Source organism: Somniosus microcephalus, chromosome 12 (genome assembly GCF_052327205.1).
Source record: "Somniosus microcephalus isolate GS21.2 chromosome 12, FLI_Smic_1.0, whole genome shotgun sequence".
Lineage (NCBI taxonomy): Eukaryota > Metazoa > Chordata > Chondrichthyes > Squaliformes > Somniosidae > Somniosus > Somniosus microcephalus.
In genome coordinates this window covers 170,452,514-170,473,095 of record NC_140998.1, presented here as the reverse complement: position 1 = coordinate 170,473,095, position 20,582 = coordinate 170,452,514, and the positions used below count along the sequence as shown (strand labels likewise).

Below are 20,582 nucleotides of genomic sequence, written 5' to 3'. Positions count from 1 at the left end.
TTATATCCCTTTGCAGGCTCTTTGTGTTCTCCTCTATGTTACCTCATCAAAGAATTCAATCTAGCCAGACATGATTTGCCTTTAACAAATGCATGCTGACTCTCCTTGATTATGCCATGCCTTTCCAAATAAAAGTTTATTCTGTACTCTGTACTTTTCATAATCTTCCTGGTTATTAACTGAATCTTGCTCCTGACATTTGTCATAAGCCTCCCTTTTCTGTTTTATTTTATCTTTTATTTCCTGTTATGTTATCCAGGGTGCATTAACATTGGATTCTCTACCTTTTCCCTGCAAAGGAATATGCTAAATTTTATCTGAACTATCTCTTCCCTGAATGCCCTCGATTGCTCCATTACTGCTTTACCCTGCAATCGCCTTTTCCAATCTACCTGTGCTCAGTCCATTCTTAAATCACTGAAATCAGCTCTTCACCAGTTGAGCATTTTTACCTTTGATATTTTCTGGCCTCTTTCCATAATTACTTTAAACCAAATTAAGTGGTTATCACTAGATGATCTCCTACTGTAACATACTCCACTTGCCCTACTTCATTTCCCTGAAACAGATCCAACACTGATTCCTTCCTTGTTGGACTAGAGACATATTGATCGAGAAAATTCTACTGTACACATAGCAGAAATTCCTCTCCTTCCCTACCCTTAGCATTATGTTTTTCCCAGTCTATATTAGGGTAATTAAAGTCTCCTAATATTACTACTCTAGTTTTGTTACACGCCTTTGAAATTTGCCAACAAAGTTGCTCATCTATCTCCTCACTGTTTGGAGTTCTATGAAAAAAAACCCCAGCAATGTTAACAGTTCCCCCTCTGTTCGCTCAACACAAGCCAAATAGATTCAGTGCTAGAACCATCGAGTATATCCTTTCTATTTAAAACTGTATCATCCTTAATCAATACTGCCACGCCCCCTCCTCTTTTTCCTTCTCTATCATTCCTGAATACTTGGTAACCAGGAATATTAAGAACCTATTCCTGGCCTCTGTTAATGCAATGTCAGAATCCCATGTGGCAACTTGTGCCTGCAACTGACCAAACATATTAGTTACACGGTGGCAGAACCACTGAATGACACTAGCTAACTGTATATAATTCTCTTTAACGATGTTCTAACACCAGCCTAAACCTGTACCATTGGGTTAGGCATTACTGTGTTTTGTATATAAAGTTTGCATGTATGGGGCGTGGCCCCTTTAAGAGCGTGGGAAAACGCGGGCAAATGCGATGACGTCACGTCGCAAACCACGGGACTGCCCAGGCAGTCCTCGTGGAACCTCCGTTGAGTAAAGACCTGTTTAACTGTTCTCTTGTGTCGATCTCCGTTATTCGTCGGAATTCGTTAATTCCTACATTGGTGACCCCGTTTTTGTGAACGTTTTCACAAAAGAAGAACACAGCATGGAAACAAACACCGTTTCGCTAAAGCTACCGCAGTTCTGGGAGCAGCAAGCGCCCTCGTGGTTTATTCAGGTCGAGGCCCAGTTCGCCCTGAGGAACATCGATGCGGATCAGACCAAGTACCTTTACGTGGTCTCCGCACTCGACAGCTCTACCGCCTCTTGGATCGTCAGCCTCCTCGAAAACCCCCCAACGGAGCGCAAGTATGAAACCCTCAAAGCGCAGTTACTGCAGGTTTTCGGGCTCACAAAATCGGAGCGCGCCCATCGATTACTGGCTATGCCCGGGCTCGGGGACTCCAGGCCTTCAGAGTTGATGAGCCAACACTCCTGGGCTCAGAACGGGAATGTTTCCTATTCCACGAGATTTTCCTCAGCCAACTGCCTGAACAGGTACAAGCTGCCCTGGCCAGCTCTGAAATAGAAGACTGCGCAACACTCGCTGCGGAGGCTGACAAAATTTTCGCTGTAACTCGGCAGTACTGCGCCGCCACGAGGCACCCATCCCCCGCAGACGCCGCCCCAGCTCGTCAGCCTGCTGGGCTGTGTTTCTACCACGCGCAGTTCGGCGCGAAGGCGACGCGTTGCCGCCCTCCCTGCAGTTTTCCCCAAAAAAACAAACAACAACTGACACTGCGACCACCGAGGAACGGGGCTAACGGGCACCCCGCAGCCGCGATGGCGATCGGCAACGCGGGAAAATTGCTGTTCATCGCTGATACTCTCTCCGGTCGTCGTTTTCTGTGCGACACCGGAGCGCAGTGCAGCATTTTACCCGCGTCCGCCCTCGATGTGCAGACGGGGAACTACGGCCCCACCCTTGAAGCGGCCAATGGCGGATCAATTCGGACCTTCGGCAGACGGCGAGTGGAGGTGTGCCTCGGGGGGCAACGTTTTCACTGGGAGTTTGTTATGGCCAAAATTTCCCAGCCCCTCCTTGGCGCAGATTTCCTGTGCGCCAACAGCCTCCTGGTCGACGTTAGGAACCGGCGGCTGATCAACGCAGCAACTTTTAATTCTCTTCCGTGTTACCGCAGTAACACGACGTCATGCACCGTCTCCTGTGCGTTCCCGACTCCTAATGAGTTCGCTCGCCTGCTTGGCGAATTCCCCGACCTGACAAGACCCATGTTCTCCTCCACAGCCACGAAACATGGTGTGGAACACCACATCACCACCAACGGCCCCCCGGTCTACGCGCGGGCCCGGCGCCTGGAACCTGGCAAGCTGGCGGCTGCAAAGGCAGAGTTCGCAACCAAGGAACGGTTAGGGATTATTCGCCGGTTGAATAGTCCCTGGTCTTCACCCCTCCATATCGTCCCGAAGCCTGGCGGCGGATGGCGGTCATGCGGCGACTATCGACGCCTCAACGACGCCACCACTCCTGATCGGTACCCGATCCCACACATTCAAGATTTCTCTGCCCATTTGGCAGGGAACACTGTGTTCTCAAAAGTCGACCTCGTCCGGGGCTACCACCAGGTCCCAGTTCATCCACAAGACGTCCAGAAGACCGCAGTCATCACCCCATTCGGCCTCTTCGAGTTTTTACGAATGCCGTTTGGGTTAAAGAACGCCGCCCAGGCTTTCCAACGCCTGATGGACTCCGTGCTGCGGGACCTCAAGTTCCTCTTCGTCTACCTGGACGATATTCTAATTGCCAGTCCTACTAAGGAAGAACATACCTGTCACCTACGCACCCTTTTTCGACGCCTCAGCCAACACGGCCTGATTTTCAACCCGGCCAAATGTCAGTTTGGCCTGCACCAAATTGACTTCCTGGGGCATCGCATCACCTCAGAGGGAGCGGTTCCTTTAACTTCAAAAGTAGAGGCGGTGACATCCTTTCCACGCCCGCAGAACATAAAGGCCCTGCAGGAATTCCTAGGCATGGTAAACTTTTACCACCGTTTCGTGCCTAAGGTGGCACTACTCATGCAGCCCCTGTACAAGGCCCTCAAGGGCAAGACTGGCAAGAACCCGGTAGACTGGACGGATGACATGGCCCGAGCGTTCGCCGACACCAAAAGCGCCTTAGACAACGCGACTATGCTGGCGCACCCGCTGCCAGGAGCCACCATTGCCCTCACCACCGACGCGTTGGACTACGCAGTCGGTGCCATGCAACAGCAGTGGGTGAATGGGACGTGGCAGCCGTTGGCATTCTTCAGCCGTCAACTACGGCAGAACGAGAGAGCATACAGCACGTTCGACCGGGAGTTGCTCGCCATTTTTCTGGCCATCCGCCATTTTCGGTTCCTATTGGAAGGACGTCCTTTCACCGCCTTTGTGGACCATAAGCCGCTAACCTTTGCAATGGCCAAGACCGCCGAACCGTGGTCAGCCCGACAACAGCGTCAACTGACCTACATATCCGAATTCACCACGGATATACAGCACGTGGCCGGTAAGGACAACCTGGTGGCAGACTGCCTCTCCCGTGCGATCATTAATACGGTTCATTTGGGCATCGACTACACCCTCATGGCAGCGGACCAAGCCTCAGACCCGGAAGTCCAAGCTTACAGAACGGCCGTCACTGGCCTCCAGTTTGCCGACATCAAGTTCCATTCGGCAGGTACCACGCTGTTGTGTGACGTCTCCGTACAGGATCCTCGCCCTGTCGTGCTGGTCGTCTGGCGCCGCAAAGTGTTCGACGCCATACATGGGTTGTCACACCCAGGAATGAAGGCCTCTCAGAAACTGATGTCAGCGAAATTTGTATGGCACGGCATGCATAAAGATGTCCGCGACTGGGCCAACACCTGCGTGGTCTGCCAAAAGACAAAGGTACAGCGCCACATCAAAGCTCCATTGGCCACCTTCACAGTTCCGGAGCGACGTTTTGACCATGTCAACGTGGACCTGGTAGGACCACTCCCACCCTCCCATGGTTTTTCACACATCCTGACCATGGTTGACCGCACCACCAGATGGCCGGAGGTGGTCCACCTGTCATCCACTACTTCGGCGGACGTGGCCAGGGCGTTCATTTCCTCCTGGGTCGCCCGTTTCGGAGTGCCCGCAGATATTTCGTCAGACAAGGGACCGCAGTTTTCCTCCGAACTCTGGAATGCAGTGGCCCAAGGACTCGGTGTCAAATTACACCGCACCACAGCCTACCACCCACAGGCGAATGGCCTCTGCGAACGCTTCCACCGGTCAATGAAAGCCGCCCTGAGGGCCAGCCTCCAGGACGCTGGATGGGCAGACAAGCTACCGTGGGTCCTGTTGGGCCTTCGCACGGCCCCCAAAGAAGACCTTCACTCTTCATCAGCGGAGCTTGTGTATGGTCAGCCGCTGCGAGTCCCAGGGGATTTCCTACCGACATCGACGGAGCCATGGTCCGCGTCTGCCCAGCTTGCTAGTCACCAAGAGGCGGCCAGATGTTTTGCACCGGTGCCCACTTCGCACCACGGGCTGCAGAGGTCACACGTTCTCACGGAGCTTCACAAGGCTGAATACGTTTTTATTCGCCATGACGCACATAGGGATCCGCTCAAGGCCCCATATACCGGTCCCTTCCGCGTGTTGGAAGCAGGGGACAAAACCTTCGAGGTAGATGTCGGTGGTAAACCGGACCACATTTCGGTCGACCGCTTAAAGCCAGCGCATTTAGACCTCAACCGCCCCGTCGAGACAGCACAACCGCCGAGACGGGGTCGGCCACCCATCGTCGTTACAGCAGACCAAGTGCAACCGCCCGCCAGACTGCCAGCCGCCCAGCAGCCTCCGCCTCGAAAGTACAGGAGTCGTTCTGACAGGCTCGTCAGACCCCCTCACCGTTTGACTTTGTCCGTTAAAGCGAATTCCGGGGGGGCGCACGTGGCAGAACCACTGAATGACTCTGGTTAACTGTATATAATTCTCTTTAACGATGTTCTAACACCAGCCTAAACCTGTATCATTGGGTTAGGCATTACTGTGTTTTGTATATAAAGTTTGCATGTACGGGGCGTGGCCCCTTTAAGAGCGCGGGAAAACACGGGTAAACGCGATGACATCACGTCGCAAACCACGGGACTGCCCAGGCAGTCCTCGTGGAACCTCTGTTGAGTAAAGACCTGTTTAACTGTTGTTCTCTTGTGTCGATCTCCGTTATTTGTCGGAATTCGTTAATTCCTACAACACTACGGACATTGATGTACATTCAATTTAATAGCTCCTTCGTCACTTTTGCTATTTTCTTCAATCTAGTCCCTGCAATTATTGGGATATTTCTAATTTTACTGCTGTTTATATGGGCTGGATATTAACTCAGAGGTGGGAAGGGAGCAGAGGGGTGCTGCTTTGAGGTCAGGAAATCCGGAAGAACGGGTTTCCCAAAGGTCCTGCCGAATTTAACGGCAGAACCTGATTTGTATCTTTTATCTCCGTTTCCCAGCTGCAGGGCAGGGTAGGTCTCCGGCACCAGGCCGCAGCCGGGGAGTGTATAGGAGGGAGAGAGGGATCAGAGGCTGGCGGGGGTGTGGGGAGAGATCGGAGGCCAGAGGAAAGATCAGGTCCAGGGTAACGGGGGAGATCAGAGGCCAGAAAGAAGATCGGAGGCCGGAGTGGGGGGGAAATCGCATCATGGAGGAGATCGGAAGGGTCGGGGGTGGGGGGAGATCGGAAGGGTCAGGGGATGGCCGATAGCAGGGTGTTGGTGAAGCAGATAAACTGGATCCAGAAGGTAAGTGGAAAGACACTTACCTCCTGGATCCAGCAGTCTTCTCTTTAGCCAGTGAGTTTCCCGAGGCCCAGAAAATTTGTCCGGCCAGGGTTAAATTTAAAATGGTGGTTAAATATGAGCCACGCAGCCTCATTGTAACATTTAAATTGCTAACCGGCCTCCTGCGAGCGGTTGGTTGCCCGCCCCCCATCCCGCCTCCGTAAAAACCAGAAGTGGGCGGGTTGGGGTCAGGATCCAAATTTTTAACATTTTGACCTCCCACCCAACCCAACACGCTCGTTTTTGGGGGATAAAATTCCCCCGATCTCTCTGTCCTCTGATCTCATTACTGCTCCTTTTTGCTATGTTCTGGTTCCCCTCCCCCTGTCAAATTAGTTTAAACCCTCCCCAACAGTACTAGTTAACCTCTCAACGAGAACATTGGTCCCGGCTCTGTTCAGCTGCAACCCGTCCATCTTGTACAGGTGCCTCTTCCCCCAATTCCCCAAGAATCTGAAACCCTCCCTTCTGCACCATTTCTCCAGCCACACATTTACCTGCGCTATCTTCCTGCTTCTATACTCACTAGCACATGGCACTGAGAGTAATCCTGCGATTACTACCTTTGAGGTCCTGTTTTTGAATCCCATTCATTTTATCCCTTCCTAAAGTTTCTGGGCTTGCTCCCCAATGTCTCAGTGAGTAGACCCTGTGGTACTGAGTTAAACAAGACCCCAGGTTCCATGCCCAGTCTGTGCTGAGTTAGCTGGTCTGACCCATGAGCATGGTTATAGTGCTACAACTGGCCTTTCTGCTCCTGGGCTAGGGAGAAGAAAATGAACCAGGATTCCCACTCCTCAACATTACCCAGTGACTCCTGGTGAAAAGTAAGTGTGTGTGTGGCTGTGCGGCTCTGTGTGTATGTTTAACTGTTGCTGTGTGTGTTTATCCCAGTATCACCCGGTGCAGTTAACCCATGACCTATGACCCCAGTATCACATGGTGCAGTTACCCTATGACCTCAGTATCCCATGGTGCAGTTACTCCATGACCTATGACCCCAGTATCACACGATGCAGTTACCCCATTGACCTATGACCCCCAGTATCTCTCAGTGCAGTTACCCCATTGACTTATGGCCCCAGTATCACAGTGCAGTTACCCCATGACCTATGACCCCAGTACACATGGTATAGTTACCCCATTGACCTATGACCCCAGTGATGTAAGGAAACTACTAGGCACTTGGTCTAAGTATTAAACAAGGCTTCAATCAACTGTTTTTCAACATGGAGATCTCGTTGTGTCCTTCACTAGTTCCTGTTAAAGAATGTCCTGAGCAAGCTGGGCCCATGTCCGAGTATTTATACTCTCCCTGGACAGCGCCACCAGCAGGCCGCCCAGTATCATTTCATAAGTCATTTCCACATGAATGACAAGATTTATGTCACCCAGTAATCCCACGATGCAGTTATCCCATTGACCCATGACCCCAGTATTACACAATGTTACAGCAGCCCCTCTGACAGGAAGGTTACAAGCAGCTCCATATGGTGCCCTGCCACCTTATACCACCCCAGTGTTGGGAGTGGGTGCTAGGGCCTGCAATGTGCATTTCCTAGGAGTCTCTGAGTCAAAGGCTGGCAATGGCCTTGGACTGTGGTTTAAGGGAGGTTCTGTTAACTGGACAGCAGCAGCCGCACCTGCTTCAGGCCCTCCACTCGGACTTGGTTTGCCATCACCTCCTTCTCCACGGCCTCGTGTCGTTTCAGTTTGCGGAGGATGTTCGTGGGGTCTCGGTATGATTCATCTGAGGCAATCTCGTACTTTTCATCGATCCACAGCAGGAGCTCGGCTGCATCCCTGTTAAATTCCTAGAGGGAAGGAAACAAAGGAGTGAAGCAGGATTTCTGCCTTGGTTACAGTCCGTCTGCAGTATTCAGTTCAGTTTTGGGCGACGCATCTCATGAAGGATATATTGGCCTTGGAGGGGGTACCGCACAGATTCACCAGAATGATACTGGGGTTAAAAGGGTTAAATTATGGGGACAGGTTGCATAGACCAGGCTTGTATTCCCTTGAGTTGATCTGATTGAGATGTTTAAGATAATTATAGGATTCGATGGGGTAGACAGAGAGAAACTATTTCCGCTGGCAGGGGAATCCAGAACAAGGGGGCCTAACCTTAAAATTAAAGCTAGGTCGTTCAGGGGTGAGGTCAGGAAGCACTTCTTCACACAAAGGGTAGTGGAAATCGGGAACTTGCTCCCCCAAAAGGCTGTTGAGGCTGCGGGGTCAATTGACATTTTCAAGACTGAGATTGACAGTTTTTTGTTAAGTAAGCGTATTAAGGAATACGTTACAAAGGCGGGTAAATGGAACTGAGGTGCAGATCTGTGCCCAGAAATGATCTAATTGAATGGTGGAATGCGCTTGAGGGGCTGAATGGCATGCTCCTGTTCCTATTTGCACCTTCCCTCTTCTAAGCTTCAGCTCAAATCCCCGGTCCATGAGTTTGTGACAATCCCGAACATATTATCAAGTTCAATTCACCTATTCTCTTAAGGATGTTGAGAACTTAAATAATCTCTCCCTTGAGCCGAATCAGTTTGGTTCCCTTCTCTACCCTGCCTCCAACAGCTGTACCTCATTACTGTGGTACGGTGACCCCAGGATTGTACCAAGTACTCCACATGTGGGTTATCAGTGCCCTGAATTGTACCAAGTACTCCACGTGTGGGGTATCAGTGCCCAGGATTGTACCCAGTACTCCACATGTGGGGTACCAGTGCCCAGAATTGTACCCAATGCTCCACATGTGGGGTACCAGTGCCCAGAATTGTACCCAATGCTCCACATGTGGGGTATCAGTGCCCAGGATTGTACCCAGTACTCCACATGTGGGGTACCAGTGCCCAGAATTGTACCCAATGCTCCACATGTGGGGTAGCAATGCCCAGGATTGTACCCAGTACTCCACATGTGGGGTACCATTGCCCAGGATTGTACCGAGTACTCCACATGTGGGTACCATTGCCCAGGATTGTACCCAATATTCCACGTGTTGGATACCATTGCCCAGGATTGTACCCAGTACTCCACATGTGGGGTACCAGTGCCCAGAATTGTACCAAGTACTCCACGTGTGGGGTATCAGTGCCCAGGATTGTACCCAATGCTCCACATGTGGGGTACCAGTGCCCAGAATTGTACCCAATGCTCCACATGTGGGGTAGCAATGCCCAGGATTGTACCCAGTACTCCACATGTGGGGTACCATTGCCCAGGATTGTACCGAGTACTCCACATGTGGGTACCATTGCCCAGGATTGTACCCAATATTCCACGTGTGGGGTACCATTGCTTAGGATTGTACCCAGTACTCCACCTGTTGGGTGCCATTGCCCGGGATTGTACCCAATATTCCACATGTGGGGTACCATTGCCCAGGATTGTACCCAGTACTCCACCTGTTGGGTACCATTGCCCAGGATTGTACCCAGTACTCCACATGTTGGGTACCATTGCCCAGGATTGTACCCAATACTCCACATGTTGGGTACCAGTGCCCAGGATTATATGCAATGCTCTACATGTGGTGTACCACTGCCCAGGATTGTACCCAGTACTCCATGTGATGAGTACCAAGTGCCCAGGATTGTATCCAATACTCCATCTGTTGGGTACCATTGCCCAGGATTGTACCCAGTACTCCACATGTGGTGTACCAGTGCCCAGGATTGTACCCAATACTCCACGTGTTGGGTACCATTGCCCAGGATTGTACCCAGTGCTCCACATGTGGGGAACCAGTGCCCAGGATTGTACCCAATACTCCACGTGTTGGGTACCAGTGCCCAGTACTCCGCATGTTGGGTACCATTCCCCAGGATTGTACCCAGTACTCCATCTGTTGGGTACCATTGCCCAGGATTGTACCCAGTACTCCATCTGTTGGGTACCAGTACCCAGAATTATACCCTGTACCATTGCCCAGGACTGCATCCAATACTCCACATGTTGGGTACCAGTGCCCAGGATTGTATTCAATACTCCATGTGTTGGTTACCATTGCCCAGGATTGTACCCAGAACACCACGTGTTGGGTACCATTGCCCAGGATTGTACTGAGTACTCCACGTGTTGGGTACGAGTGCCCAGGATTGTACCCAGTACTCCACGTGTTGGGTACCAGTGCCCAGGATTGTACCCAGTATTCCACCTGTTGGGTACCATTGCCCAGGATTGTACCCAGTATTCCACCTGTTGGGTACCATTGCCCAGGATTGTACCCGATACTCCATCTGTTGGGTGCCATTGCCCAGGATTGTACCCAATATTCCACGTGTTGGGTACAAGTGCTCAGGATTGTATTCAATACACCACCTGTTGGGTACCAATGCCCAGGATTGTACCCAGTACTCCTCCTGTTGGGTACCAATGCCCAGGATTGTACCCAGTACTCCTCCTGTTGGGTACCAATGCCCAGGATTGTACCCAGCACTCCACCTGTTGGGTACCATTGCCCAGGATTGTACCCAGTACTCCACGTTTTGGGAACCATTGCCCAGGATTGTACCCATTACTCCACGTTTTGGGAACCATTGCCCAGGATTGTACCCATTACTCCACGTGTGGGGTACCAATGCCCAGGATTGTACCCAGTACTCCACATGTTGGGTACCATTGCCCAGGATTGTACACATTACTCCACATGTTGGGTACCAGTGCCCAGGATTATACCCAGTACTCCACATGTTGGGTACCATTGCCCAGGATTGTACACATTACTCCACATGTTGGGTACCAGTGCCCAGGATTATATTCAATACTCTACATGTAGGGTACCATTGCCCAGGATTGTACCCAGTACTCCATGTGATGGGTACCAATGCCCAGGATTGTATCCAATACTCCATCTGTTGGGTACCATTGCCCAGGATTGTACCCAGTACTCCACATGTGGGGAACGAGTGCCCAGGATTGTACCCAATACGCCACGTGTTGGGTACCAGTGCCCAGGATTGTACCCAGTGCCCCACATGTTGGGTACCATTGCCCAGGATTGTACCCAGTACTCCGCATGTGGGGAACCAGTGCCCAGGATTGTACCCAGTACTCCACATGTTGGGTACCACTGCCCAGGATTGTACCCAGTGCCCCACGTGTTGGGTACCACTGCCCAGGATTGTACCCAGTGCCCCACGTGTTGGGTACCATTGCCCAGGATTGTACCCAGTACTCCGCATGTGGGGAACGAGTGCCCAGGATCGTACCCAATACTCCACGTGTTGGGTACCATTGCCCAGGATTGTACCCAATACTCCGCATGTTGGGTACTATTCCCCAGGATTTTACCCAGTACTCCGCATGTTGGGTACCATTGCCCAGGATTGTACCCAGTACTCCATCTGTTGGATACCAGTACCCAGGATTGTACCCAATACTCCATGTGTTGGGTACCAGTGCCCAGGGTTGTACCCAATATTCCACATGTTGGGTACCATTGCCCAGGATTGTACCCAGCACTCCACATGTTGGGTACCATTGCCCAGGATTGTACCCAGTACTCCACCTGTTGGGTACCAGTGCCCAGGATTGTACCCGATACTCCATCTGTTGGGTGCCATTGCCCAGGATTGTACCCAGCACTCCACCTGTTGGGTACCAGTGCCCAGGATTGTACCCAATACTCCACGTGTTGGGTACCAGTGCCCAGGATTGTACCCAATACTCCACGTGTTGGGTACCAGTGCCCAGAATTGTACCCAGTACTCCATCTGTTGGGTACCATTGCCCAGGACTGTATCCAATACTCCACTTGTTGCATACCAGTGCCCAGGATTGTACCCAGTACTCCACGTGTTGGGTACCAGTGCCCAGGATTGTACCCAATACTCCACGTGTTGGGTACCATTGCCCAGGATTGTACCCAGTACTCTGCATGTGGGGAACCAGTGCCCAGGATTGTACCCAGTACTCCACGTGTTGGGTACCAGTGCCCAGGATTGTACCCAATACTCCACGTGTTGGGTACCATTGCCCAGGATTGTACCCAGTACTCTGCATGTGGGGAACCAGTGCCCAGGATTGTACCCAGTACTCCGCATGTGGGGAACCAGTGCCCAGGATTGTACCCAATACTCCACGTGTTGGGTACCAGTGCCCAGTACTCCGCATGTTGGATACCATTCCCCAGGATTTTACCCAGTACTCCATCTGTTGGGTACCAGTACCCAGAATTATACCCAGTACTCCATCTGTTGGGTACCATTACCCAGGACTGTATCCAATCCTCCACGTGTTGGGTACCATTGCCCAGGATTGTACCCAGTACTCCATGTGTTGGGTACCAGTGCCCAGGATTGTACCCAGTACTCCATGTGTTGGGTACCAGTGCCCAGGATTGTACCCAGTACTCCATGTGTTGGGTACCAGTGCCCAGGATTGTACCCAGTACTCCATGTGTTGGGTACCAGTGCCCAGGATTGTACCCAGTACTCCATGTGTTGGGTACCAGTGCCCATGATTGTACCCAGTACTCCAGGTGTTGGGTACCATTGCCCAGGATTGTACCCAGTACTCCACGTGTTGGGTACCAGTGCCCAGGATTGTACCCAATACTCCACGTGTTGGGTACCAGTGCCCAGGATTGTACCCAATACTCCACGTGTTGGGTACCAGTGCCCAGTACTCCGCATGTTGGATACCATTCCCCAGGATTTTACCCAGTACTCCATCTATTGGGTACCAGTACCCAGAATTGTACCCAGTACTCCATCTGTTGGGTACCATTACCCAGGACTGTATCCAATCCTCCACGTGTTGGGTACCATTGCCCAGGATTGTACCCAGTACTCCATGTGTTGGGTACCAGTGCCCAGGATTGTACCCAGTACTCCAGGTGTGGCCATAACTGTGCCTTATACAGACTCATTATCCGCTCCTGAGATTTGAGCTCAATCCCGAGATCACGTTCGCTTTCCTTACTGATGCTGCACACTGCGCTCTTAGTTTCACTGAGCTCTCCACCAAACTGACTGCTTGCTTTACTTACATAATAACAGTGACTACACTTCAAAAAAGAACTAATCCATTGACTGTGAAGTGTTTAGGCACATCCTGATGATCTGTAACTCACTGCATAAATGTAACTTCATTCTTTCTTATGAGTAAAAACATCAACCTGTCAGAGTGGATACAGACCTGGAGTTTCTGTGACTGTGACAGCTTGTTCCTCCGACGGGCACTGCTCCGGTTCAGGTTACTCCATTTGTCCCTGATCAGAAACACCCTCTTCTGGATCCTAGAGGTAAAAAGAAATATTACACACAGCTGTAAACCTGCTGCCAAACAGTTCAGAACAAGATCTTCACAATTCAGAGCACAAGCAACACCACCAGGACAGAGTAACTGGTCATTTACCTCATTGGTCACTGCAGGACCATGCTGCACTCAAGGTGGCTGCTGAGTTTACCTCCATGACAGCAGTGACTACACTGTTTATTAGCTCTGAATTAATTTGGGATGTCCTGAGGATGTAAAAGGTGCTGTAAAAAATGAAAGTTCTTTCTTTCCCATAACATACTCCTGGAAAGAGTCCAGAAAAAAAGGGGAAAAAAGAAAGACATGCATTTATATAGCGCCTTTCATGACCTCAGGATGTCCCAAAGCGCTTTACAGCCAAAGAAGCACACTTGAAATGTAGTCACTGTTGTGGCAGACAACATACTGCTGAGAAGTGCAAGTTCTTGGCATGGTATGCTGCGGATCTGCATGGTGCCAGCAAAGATATTCAAGAGAATAAGAAAGAATGAGGTGTAGAAGGGGGGAGCTGAATACAAGATCGCCAATTTATTGACTGTGCCAAAAAGGAGATGGCCAATCATGGGTTAGGCTGGAACTTCCAACGTGATGGTTAATTTAAGAGATAACAGCAGCTTCCATAACTTTAGGAAGAACTAATGTAGCTCGAGACATAAGAAGAATCAGCTTTCTTAAAAACAGGGCAAACATGAGGAAAGTTCCAATCAGGAAAGTTAGGCTGGAAGTATGAAAGACTTGAGGAGACCATGGGCGCGAAATTAGCGTGGGGCGCTAACTTGTAACTTTTTGAAAAGTTAGCGCTCGGCGAAATCCATTGAAAAATGTTGCAAAATTGGGCGTTTTCACCCCAGGAGTGAAACAGGGCGGTAAATGAGGCGCTAATGGTCTGAGTGGAGCGCTGCAGGGGTGCTATTGCCAGAGCGCTACCCAATTTCAGCCGACTTGCGTTCAGCAATCAGCCTTCAAGCCTTGACTCCAGCTTATTCCAGCTCTTAATGGGGAGGTAATTTCAAGCTGCAGCTGCTCATTATCAGCATTGCTGCTCTTGAGTGCGACCCCTCAGCTACTGAGACAGCTTTGCGCCATGGCTGCTGCAAGGGTGAGGGAGAGGGCTACTCGATTCAGTGATGTGGAATTGGAGACATTGGTGGGGGCAGTGGAGAGAAGGAGGGAATCGCTGTTCCCTTCATCTGGCAGGAGGCCATCGCCACAGATATTCAGGGCCATCTGGCGTGAAGTGGCCGAGGAGGTGTTGGCCAGCACTGTCATATACCGAACCCTTACACAGTGCTGGAAGAAATTCAACGACCTCAGTCGGGTGGTGAAGGCGAGTACCTGCTTGCAGACCTCCTACATACCAGCCTCTGAACTTCTGTCTGTGCACACTGTGCAAAGCACCACTTCTCCACCACTCAACCACCAAGCATCTGCATCTACTCAAACTCACATCCTCATCTCACGCCTTGCCTACATTCAAAGCTATTCAACCACGGTAGGCATATCTTCCACAGACATAGCTGGCCTATCACTCACACAACTTCCTTTCTTTTGCAGGCCAAGATGACACATAATACGAGGGAGCAACAGCAGACTGGAGTGGGGGGAACCTCAACTGCGAGACCTCACTGACCTTGAGGAGCGAGTGCTGAGGTTCATTGGCCCGCAGGTGCTGGGCGCCGTGGCCAGTGGAGACATCGACCCAGCTGGGGACAACAATGGTATCTTTATCCCTTCTCCTTTTCTCATCCCACTTCCCCATCAAAGCAGAAGCATTTAGCACTTTCCACCTCCTGATACAGTCTGCCTTCCTTGCTCCATACCTGCCCCCCCACCCCCACCCCCACCCCCCCGTTAACACGAGTCTTGTGCCATTTACGCTTTCTGATAATCTCCCAGCCAATGTGGAGCCTGTACCTGAGCCCCCCCAACACACTCAGGAGGGAGAGGAAGAGGAGGAGGAGAAGGAAGATCAAGCACTGCGTCACTGCATTTCTCACCCGCAAGCACCAGCTCAGAGACTGGCACTGCACGTTCCTTAGAGGTTAGCTTAGCACAAGGGTCTGCACTGGGTGATGCACCGGGGCCTAGCGGGCTGCAGCAAGGTCAAGGGGAAAGGGAACCTGGGGAGCCATCTCCCCGTAGGGAGAGTTTGTGCACAAGTTCTGCACATGACTCAGATGAGGACCCCGATGGGGAGCCTTTAGAAGAACGGTGATGGCCATGCACTCCGAGATGATAGGTGCAATGGCAAGGGTGCTCGAGAGCCTCGCGGCAGTGGAGGGTGCCTCCAGCATTGCACAGAGTTCTGCGCACACCATGGAACCCATCAGTGCCAGTCTGCAGATGATAGTGGACTCCCAGAGAGACCGTGCGGATCCAGACCTCATGACACGTGTCATGGGCGATGTGGCAGCTTCCATTGCAGCACAGGCGGAAGCAACGCAACGTCTTAGTGCTGTAATGCAGACAATGGTTGGTGGAATTGAAGCTCAGACTGCTCTCATCCAGTCTCAGCTGCATGCCACACAATGTCTTGGTGCTGTCATACAGTCTCAGCTTGATGCCACGTGTGCTCTGGCTGCTACCATCGTCGCTGGGTCCACCACAGTCCACCGGGGATCTCACGGTGTCCCAACAGCCCACCAATCTGTGCTGCAACAGATTGGTGGGGATGCTGAGGTGCTGCCCCAGGGAAGTCAGTAGATCAGTGGAGCAGGAGCCTGCTGTCCTCTCTCAGGAAGACAGCATTCCTGATCCCACCACTACCACTCCGCCATTGCACTTGTCGCTGCCTGTCACCCAGCCAGCCCAGAGTGCCGCCGCCTTGCCTGAGGTGGTGCAGTCTACAGCCGTGCCTTCCAGGCCCAGGGCTGGTCGAGGGCATCCTGCAAGGCCATCTGAAGTCTCCAGCCCTCACACACAGCAGCCTTCCACCAGCCGTGCTACAGCCACAGGGGACACATGGTGGAGGAGCACTAGAATAGTTAAGCCAAAGAGGGGCTATAAGGAAATGCACAAGGGTGATTCTTAAATACATTTTTTGTTCATTATAGAATCAATCGTTATAACATAAGTTTAAACTGGAAAGCTAAATGTTTACTGTTGTATTTCATGTAACTTATGGGGCTTGGTTATGGAAGGCCATATTGATGTGGACTTGGGGAAGTTCAGAGGAACATGATAGTGGGATGGTATTCAGTTGAACCGAGCTGCTGTGAGACGGTCGCGGACTGTCCTTTCAGAATCCCTATTGACTGGATGCCTCCTCCGTCGCTGCTGCTGCTCCTCCTCATCCTCCTCCACATTCTCCTCCTTCTCCTGAGGTGGTGCGTCTATGCCTGGTGGCAATGGCTGTGAGGTTGTGCAGCATGCAGCAGACGACAACAAATAGGGAGACCCGATGAGAAGAGTACTGGGGGACTCCTCCCGAGTGGTCATGGCAGTGGAACCATTGTTTCAGCATTCCTATTGCCTGCTCAATCACGCTCCTGGTGACGGCATGACTGTCATTGTAGGAGTGCTGGGCAGGAGTGTTGGGGTTGCGGAGGGGTGTCATCAGCCAGGTGGAGAGCAGATAGCCCTCGTCACTGAGCAGCCACCCGTGAGCTTGATGTGGTGGCTGGAAAAGATCTGGCACACTGGTCTGGTGTAGGATAAAAGCATCGTGGCTACTTACAGGATATCGGACATTGACAGGAATCTGTGTGTGTGGTCGCACACCAACTGAACATTCAGCAAGTGGTAGCCTGCTCGGTTGCGGAATATCTCCGGATTGTTCTGAAGTGCCCGCAAGGTGACGTGGGTGCAGTCAATGGCGCCCTGCAACATTGGGAAGCCCGCTATCCTAACAAATCTGCATGCACGTTCATGCTGCTTCTCTCTGGTCAGAGCGAAGGAAATGTACTCCCTTCTCCTTCGATACAGTGCATCCGTGACACCTTGGATGGAGCGATGCACAGCATACTGGGAGACGTTGGAGATGTCTCCAGTTGCACATTGGAATGAACCATTGGCATAGAGGTTGAGTGCGATGGTCACCTTTGCTACCACTGATAGAGCTGTCCTCACCCTGGTCTGAGATCTGGCTGGAGGAGGTGGCAGAGCTCTGTTATCACCTCCTTGCTGAAGCGCAGCCTTCGCAGACACTGCTCCTCAGTGAAATGGAGGTACGAGAACTGCTGCCGCAATACCCTGGGAGGATAGGCTCTCCTGTTGCGCCTTCTCCCTCTGGCCACATGTCTTTCTCCATGCCTCGCTTCCTGCATATCTCCATAGAGGCACTAATGGCAAGCGCAAAGCAGCCGAATTTCACGCCCCATATGGTGTTGGGATATGTTAACAGGCGTGCAGCCCAAGGATGACTGGAGAGCGATCATCAGGACCAGGCTGTAACAAAAACCAGTGTGTTTGCCTAGTTTTGTCTTGATAGCAATCACTTTAAATCCAGTCACAAAACATAAGGGGTAAAATCAATGGAGGGGAAATCATGGGCGATGCACTGTGATTGTCTGATAAGGTGCCCAGTGCTGGTGAGACCCTGCAAGTGGCACGGGGTCTCTGAAAATTTCATCCAAGGGGTATGAAAACCAGCTGCAGTTAACCTCCACAGGGGTGAAACTGATATTTGGCGAATCAGCAGCCCGTTTTACATCCTGCCCAATATTCTTTATCATTGACATCAACAGAAAAGATATTCTGGCGCGGTGTATAACGGACAGGCTGCCGATTCACTATCGCCTGTTTCACACTTTCGCCAAAGACCAGTTTCACCTCTCTGTTCCTAGCCTAAATCTATAAAAATGTTAGGAGGTTTGCTCAATTGTCTTGGAGGCTTGAGAGAGGAACCAAGGCACATAATTCAAACATAAACATTGCTGTGCTGTTGTTCAGTTATGTGCACAACTGACGGCTCATTTTTAAATTGAATTATCAGTTATTTAAACTGAAGGAGCCCCAGCTACTGCTCCAGGACTATTTAATAAGCTGAATTGTTTAACAAGATCTGCAAATCCCTGCTGCTTTTTGTTGTCAGAGGACAGATCCTGTGGAGGCACAGGGTAATTCCAGGAGTAAGATCAGTTAACAACGGTCTTTGCTTGTTATACTAGGCCTGTTACCAAAAGCGGACCGAGATACTACGGGCAGTGAAGATACTCTCGAGGTCACAGCATCACCTATGAGAGTAATCTAAGAATCGGAAACTAAAACAAGAGCTAAAATAAGGGTGTGGTAAACCACTGTCGTTCACTGTGTTCACTATTGTTGTTGTTGTTGTCGTTCACTCTTGTTTCACTGTTATACCTGACTATGCCTCAGCTGACTCCGCCCTTGGCTACCTGGTATAAGGACGGCTGCACGGCAGCTCTCTGCCATTCGGTCGTCCACTAGAGGCATAGTCCTGATCTGTTTGTAGTTGCATTCAGTAGTTAATAAAAGCCTGTTGTTCTGAACTCTACTCGGCCTTTTATTAGAATCGATAGCGCATCAAAGGGTAAACCCAAAATGGTATCATAGAGCTTTAATTGGGGTGTGGAACACAGAGGATCCAAGAGATAAAACTTGGTTTCAGTTATATTAGAACAAGGGGGGCAATGAGAATAGATTAGCGGCTAACATAAATAGGAACCCAAAAGTCTTTTATAAACACATAGATAGTAAAAGGGTAGTCAAACGACGGGTGGGCCGATTAGGGACCAAAAAGGAGATATTCTTGCGGAAGCAAAGGGCATGGCTATGGTACTAAATGAGTACTTTGCATCTGTCTTCACTAGAGAAGAGGATGCTGCCAATGTAGCAGTAAAGGAGGAGGCAGTAGCGATATTGGATAGGATAAAAATAGATGAAGAGGAGGTACTTAAAAGGAGGAAAGTTGCTCAGTCTGGATGGGATACATCCTAGATTACTGAGAAAAGTTAGGGTGGAAATTGCAGAGGTTCTGGCCACAATCTTCCAATCCTCCTTGGATATGGGGGTGGTGCCAGAGCACTGGAGGATTGCACATGTTACACCCCTGTTTAAAGAAGGGGAGATGAATGTAATGATCAGTAACCTGTCATTCTAGAATGGTACACTAGGTGGAGCTGTATGTTTAGCTGTATGTATATAAGAGTGGGCTACCCACGATGCACTAGGCTACCCACAAGGCAGTAGTCAAGATGGATGCTGTAGAAGTCCACATGGCATGAATAAAGTGACCAGCTCAAGCTAGCTGTTCATAATGAAAACGACTAGTTATTAATGAACATAACAATGAATAAACCCGGCAACTACAGGCCAGTCAGCCCAACATTGGTGGTGGGGAAACTTTTAGAGACAATAATTCTGGACAAAGTTAATTGGCATTTGGAAAACTTTGGGCTAATAAATGAAAGTCAGCATGGATTTGTTAAAGGCAAATCATGTTTAACTAATTTGATTGAGTTCTTTGATGAAGTAACAGAGAAGGTTGATGAGGGTAGTGCGGTTGATGTTGTGTATATGGACTTTCAAAAGGCGTTTGACAAAGTGCCACATAATAGACTCCTTAGCAAAATTAAAGCCCATGGGATTAAAGGGACAGTGGCAGCGTGGATACAAAATTGGCTATGGGACAGAAAGCAGAGAGTAGTAGCAAATAAAAACAGAAAATGCTGGAAATACTCAGGTCAGGCAGCATCTGACCTGCTGATCACAGCATCACAGATGCTGCCTGACCTGCTGAGTATTTCCAGCATTTTCTGTTTTTATTTCAGATTCCAGCATCTGCAATATTTTGCTATTGGAGTAGTTGCAAATGATTGTATACCTCCCTCCTGTCTTAAAAACAATGGTATTCCCCAGGGATTGGTATTAGGACCACTGCTCTTTTTGATATATATTAATGACCTGGACTTGGGTATATAGGGCATTATTTCAAAGTTTGCAGATGATGCAAAACTTGGAAATGGATTAAACGATGAGGAGCATAGACAGACTGGTGAAATGGGCAGACACATGGCAGATACAGAGGTGTGAAGTGGAACATTTTGGTCGGAAGAACGAGGAGAGGCAATATGAACTAAAGGGTACAATTTTAAAGGGGGTGCAGGAACAGAGAGACCTGGGGGTGTACGTACATAAATTGGTGAAGGTGGCAGGACAAGTTGAGAAGCAGATGGGATCCTTGGCTTTATTAATAGAGGAATAGAATACAAAAGCAAGGAAGCTATG

At 50.3% G+C, this 20,582-nt stretch overlaps 1 protein-coding gene across 1 annotated transcript in view; it reads right to left on the bottom strand.

Moving 5' to 3' along the window:
• Positions 1–20,582, bottom strand: part of sptbn5 (spectrin, beta, non-erythrocytic 5) — a 781,023-nt gene that overhangs the window by 562,897 nt on the left and 197,544 nt on the right. Inside the window, 2 exon segments of the mRNA XM_086003837.1 lie at positions 7,772–7,942; positions 13,275–13,374. Of these exon segments, the coding sequence (XP_085859963.1) occupies positions 7,772–7,942; positions 13,275–13,374 (271 nt within the window).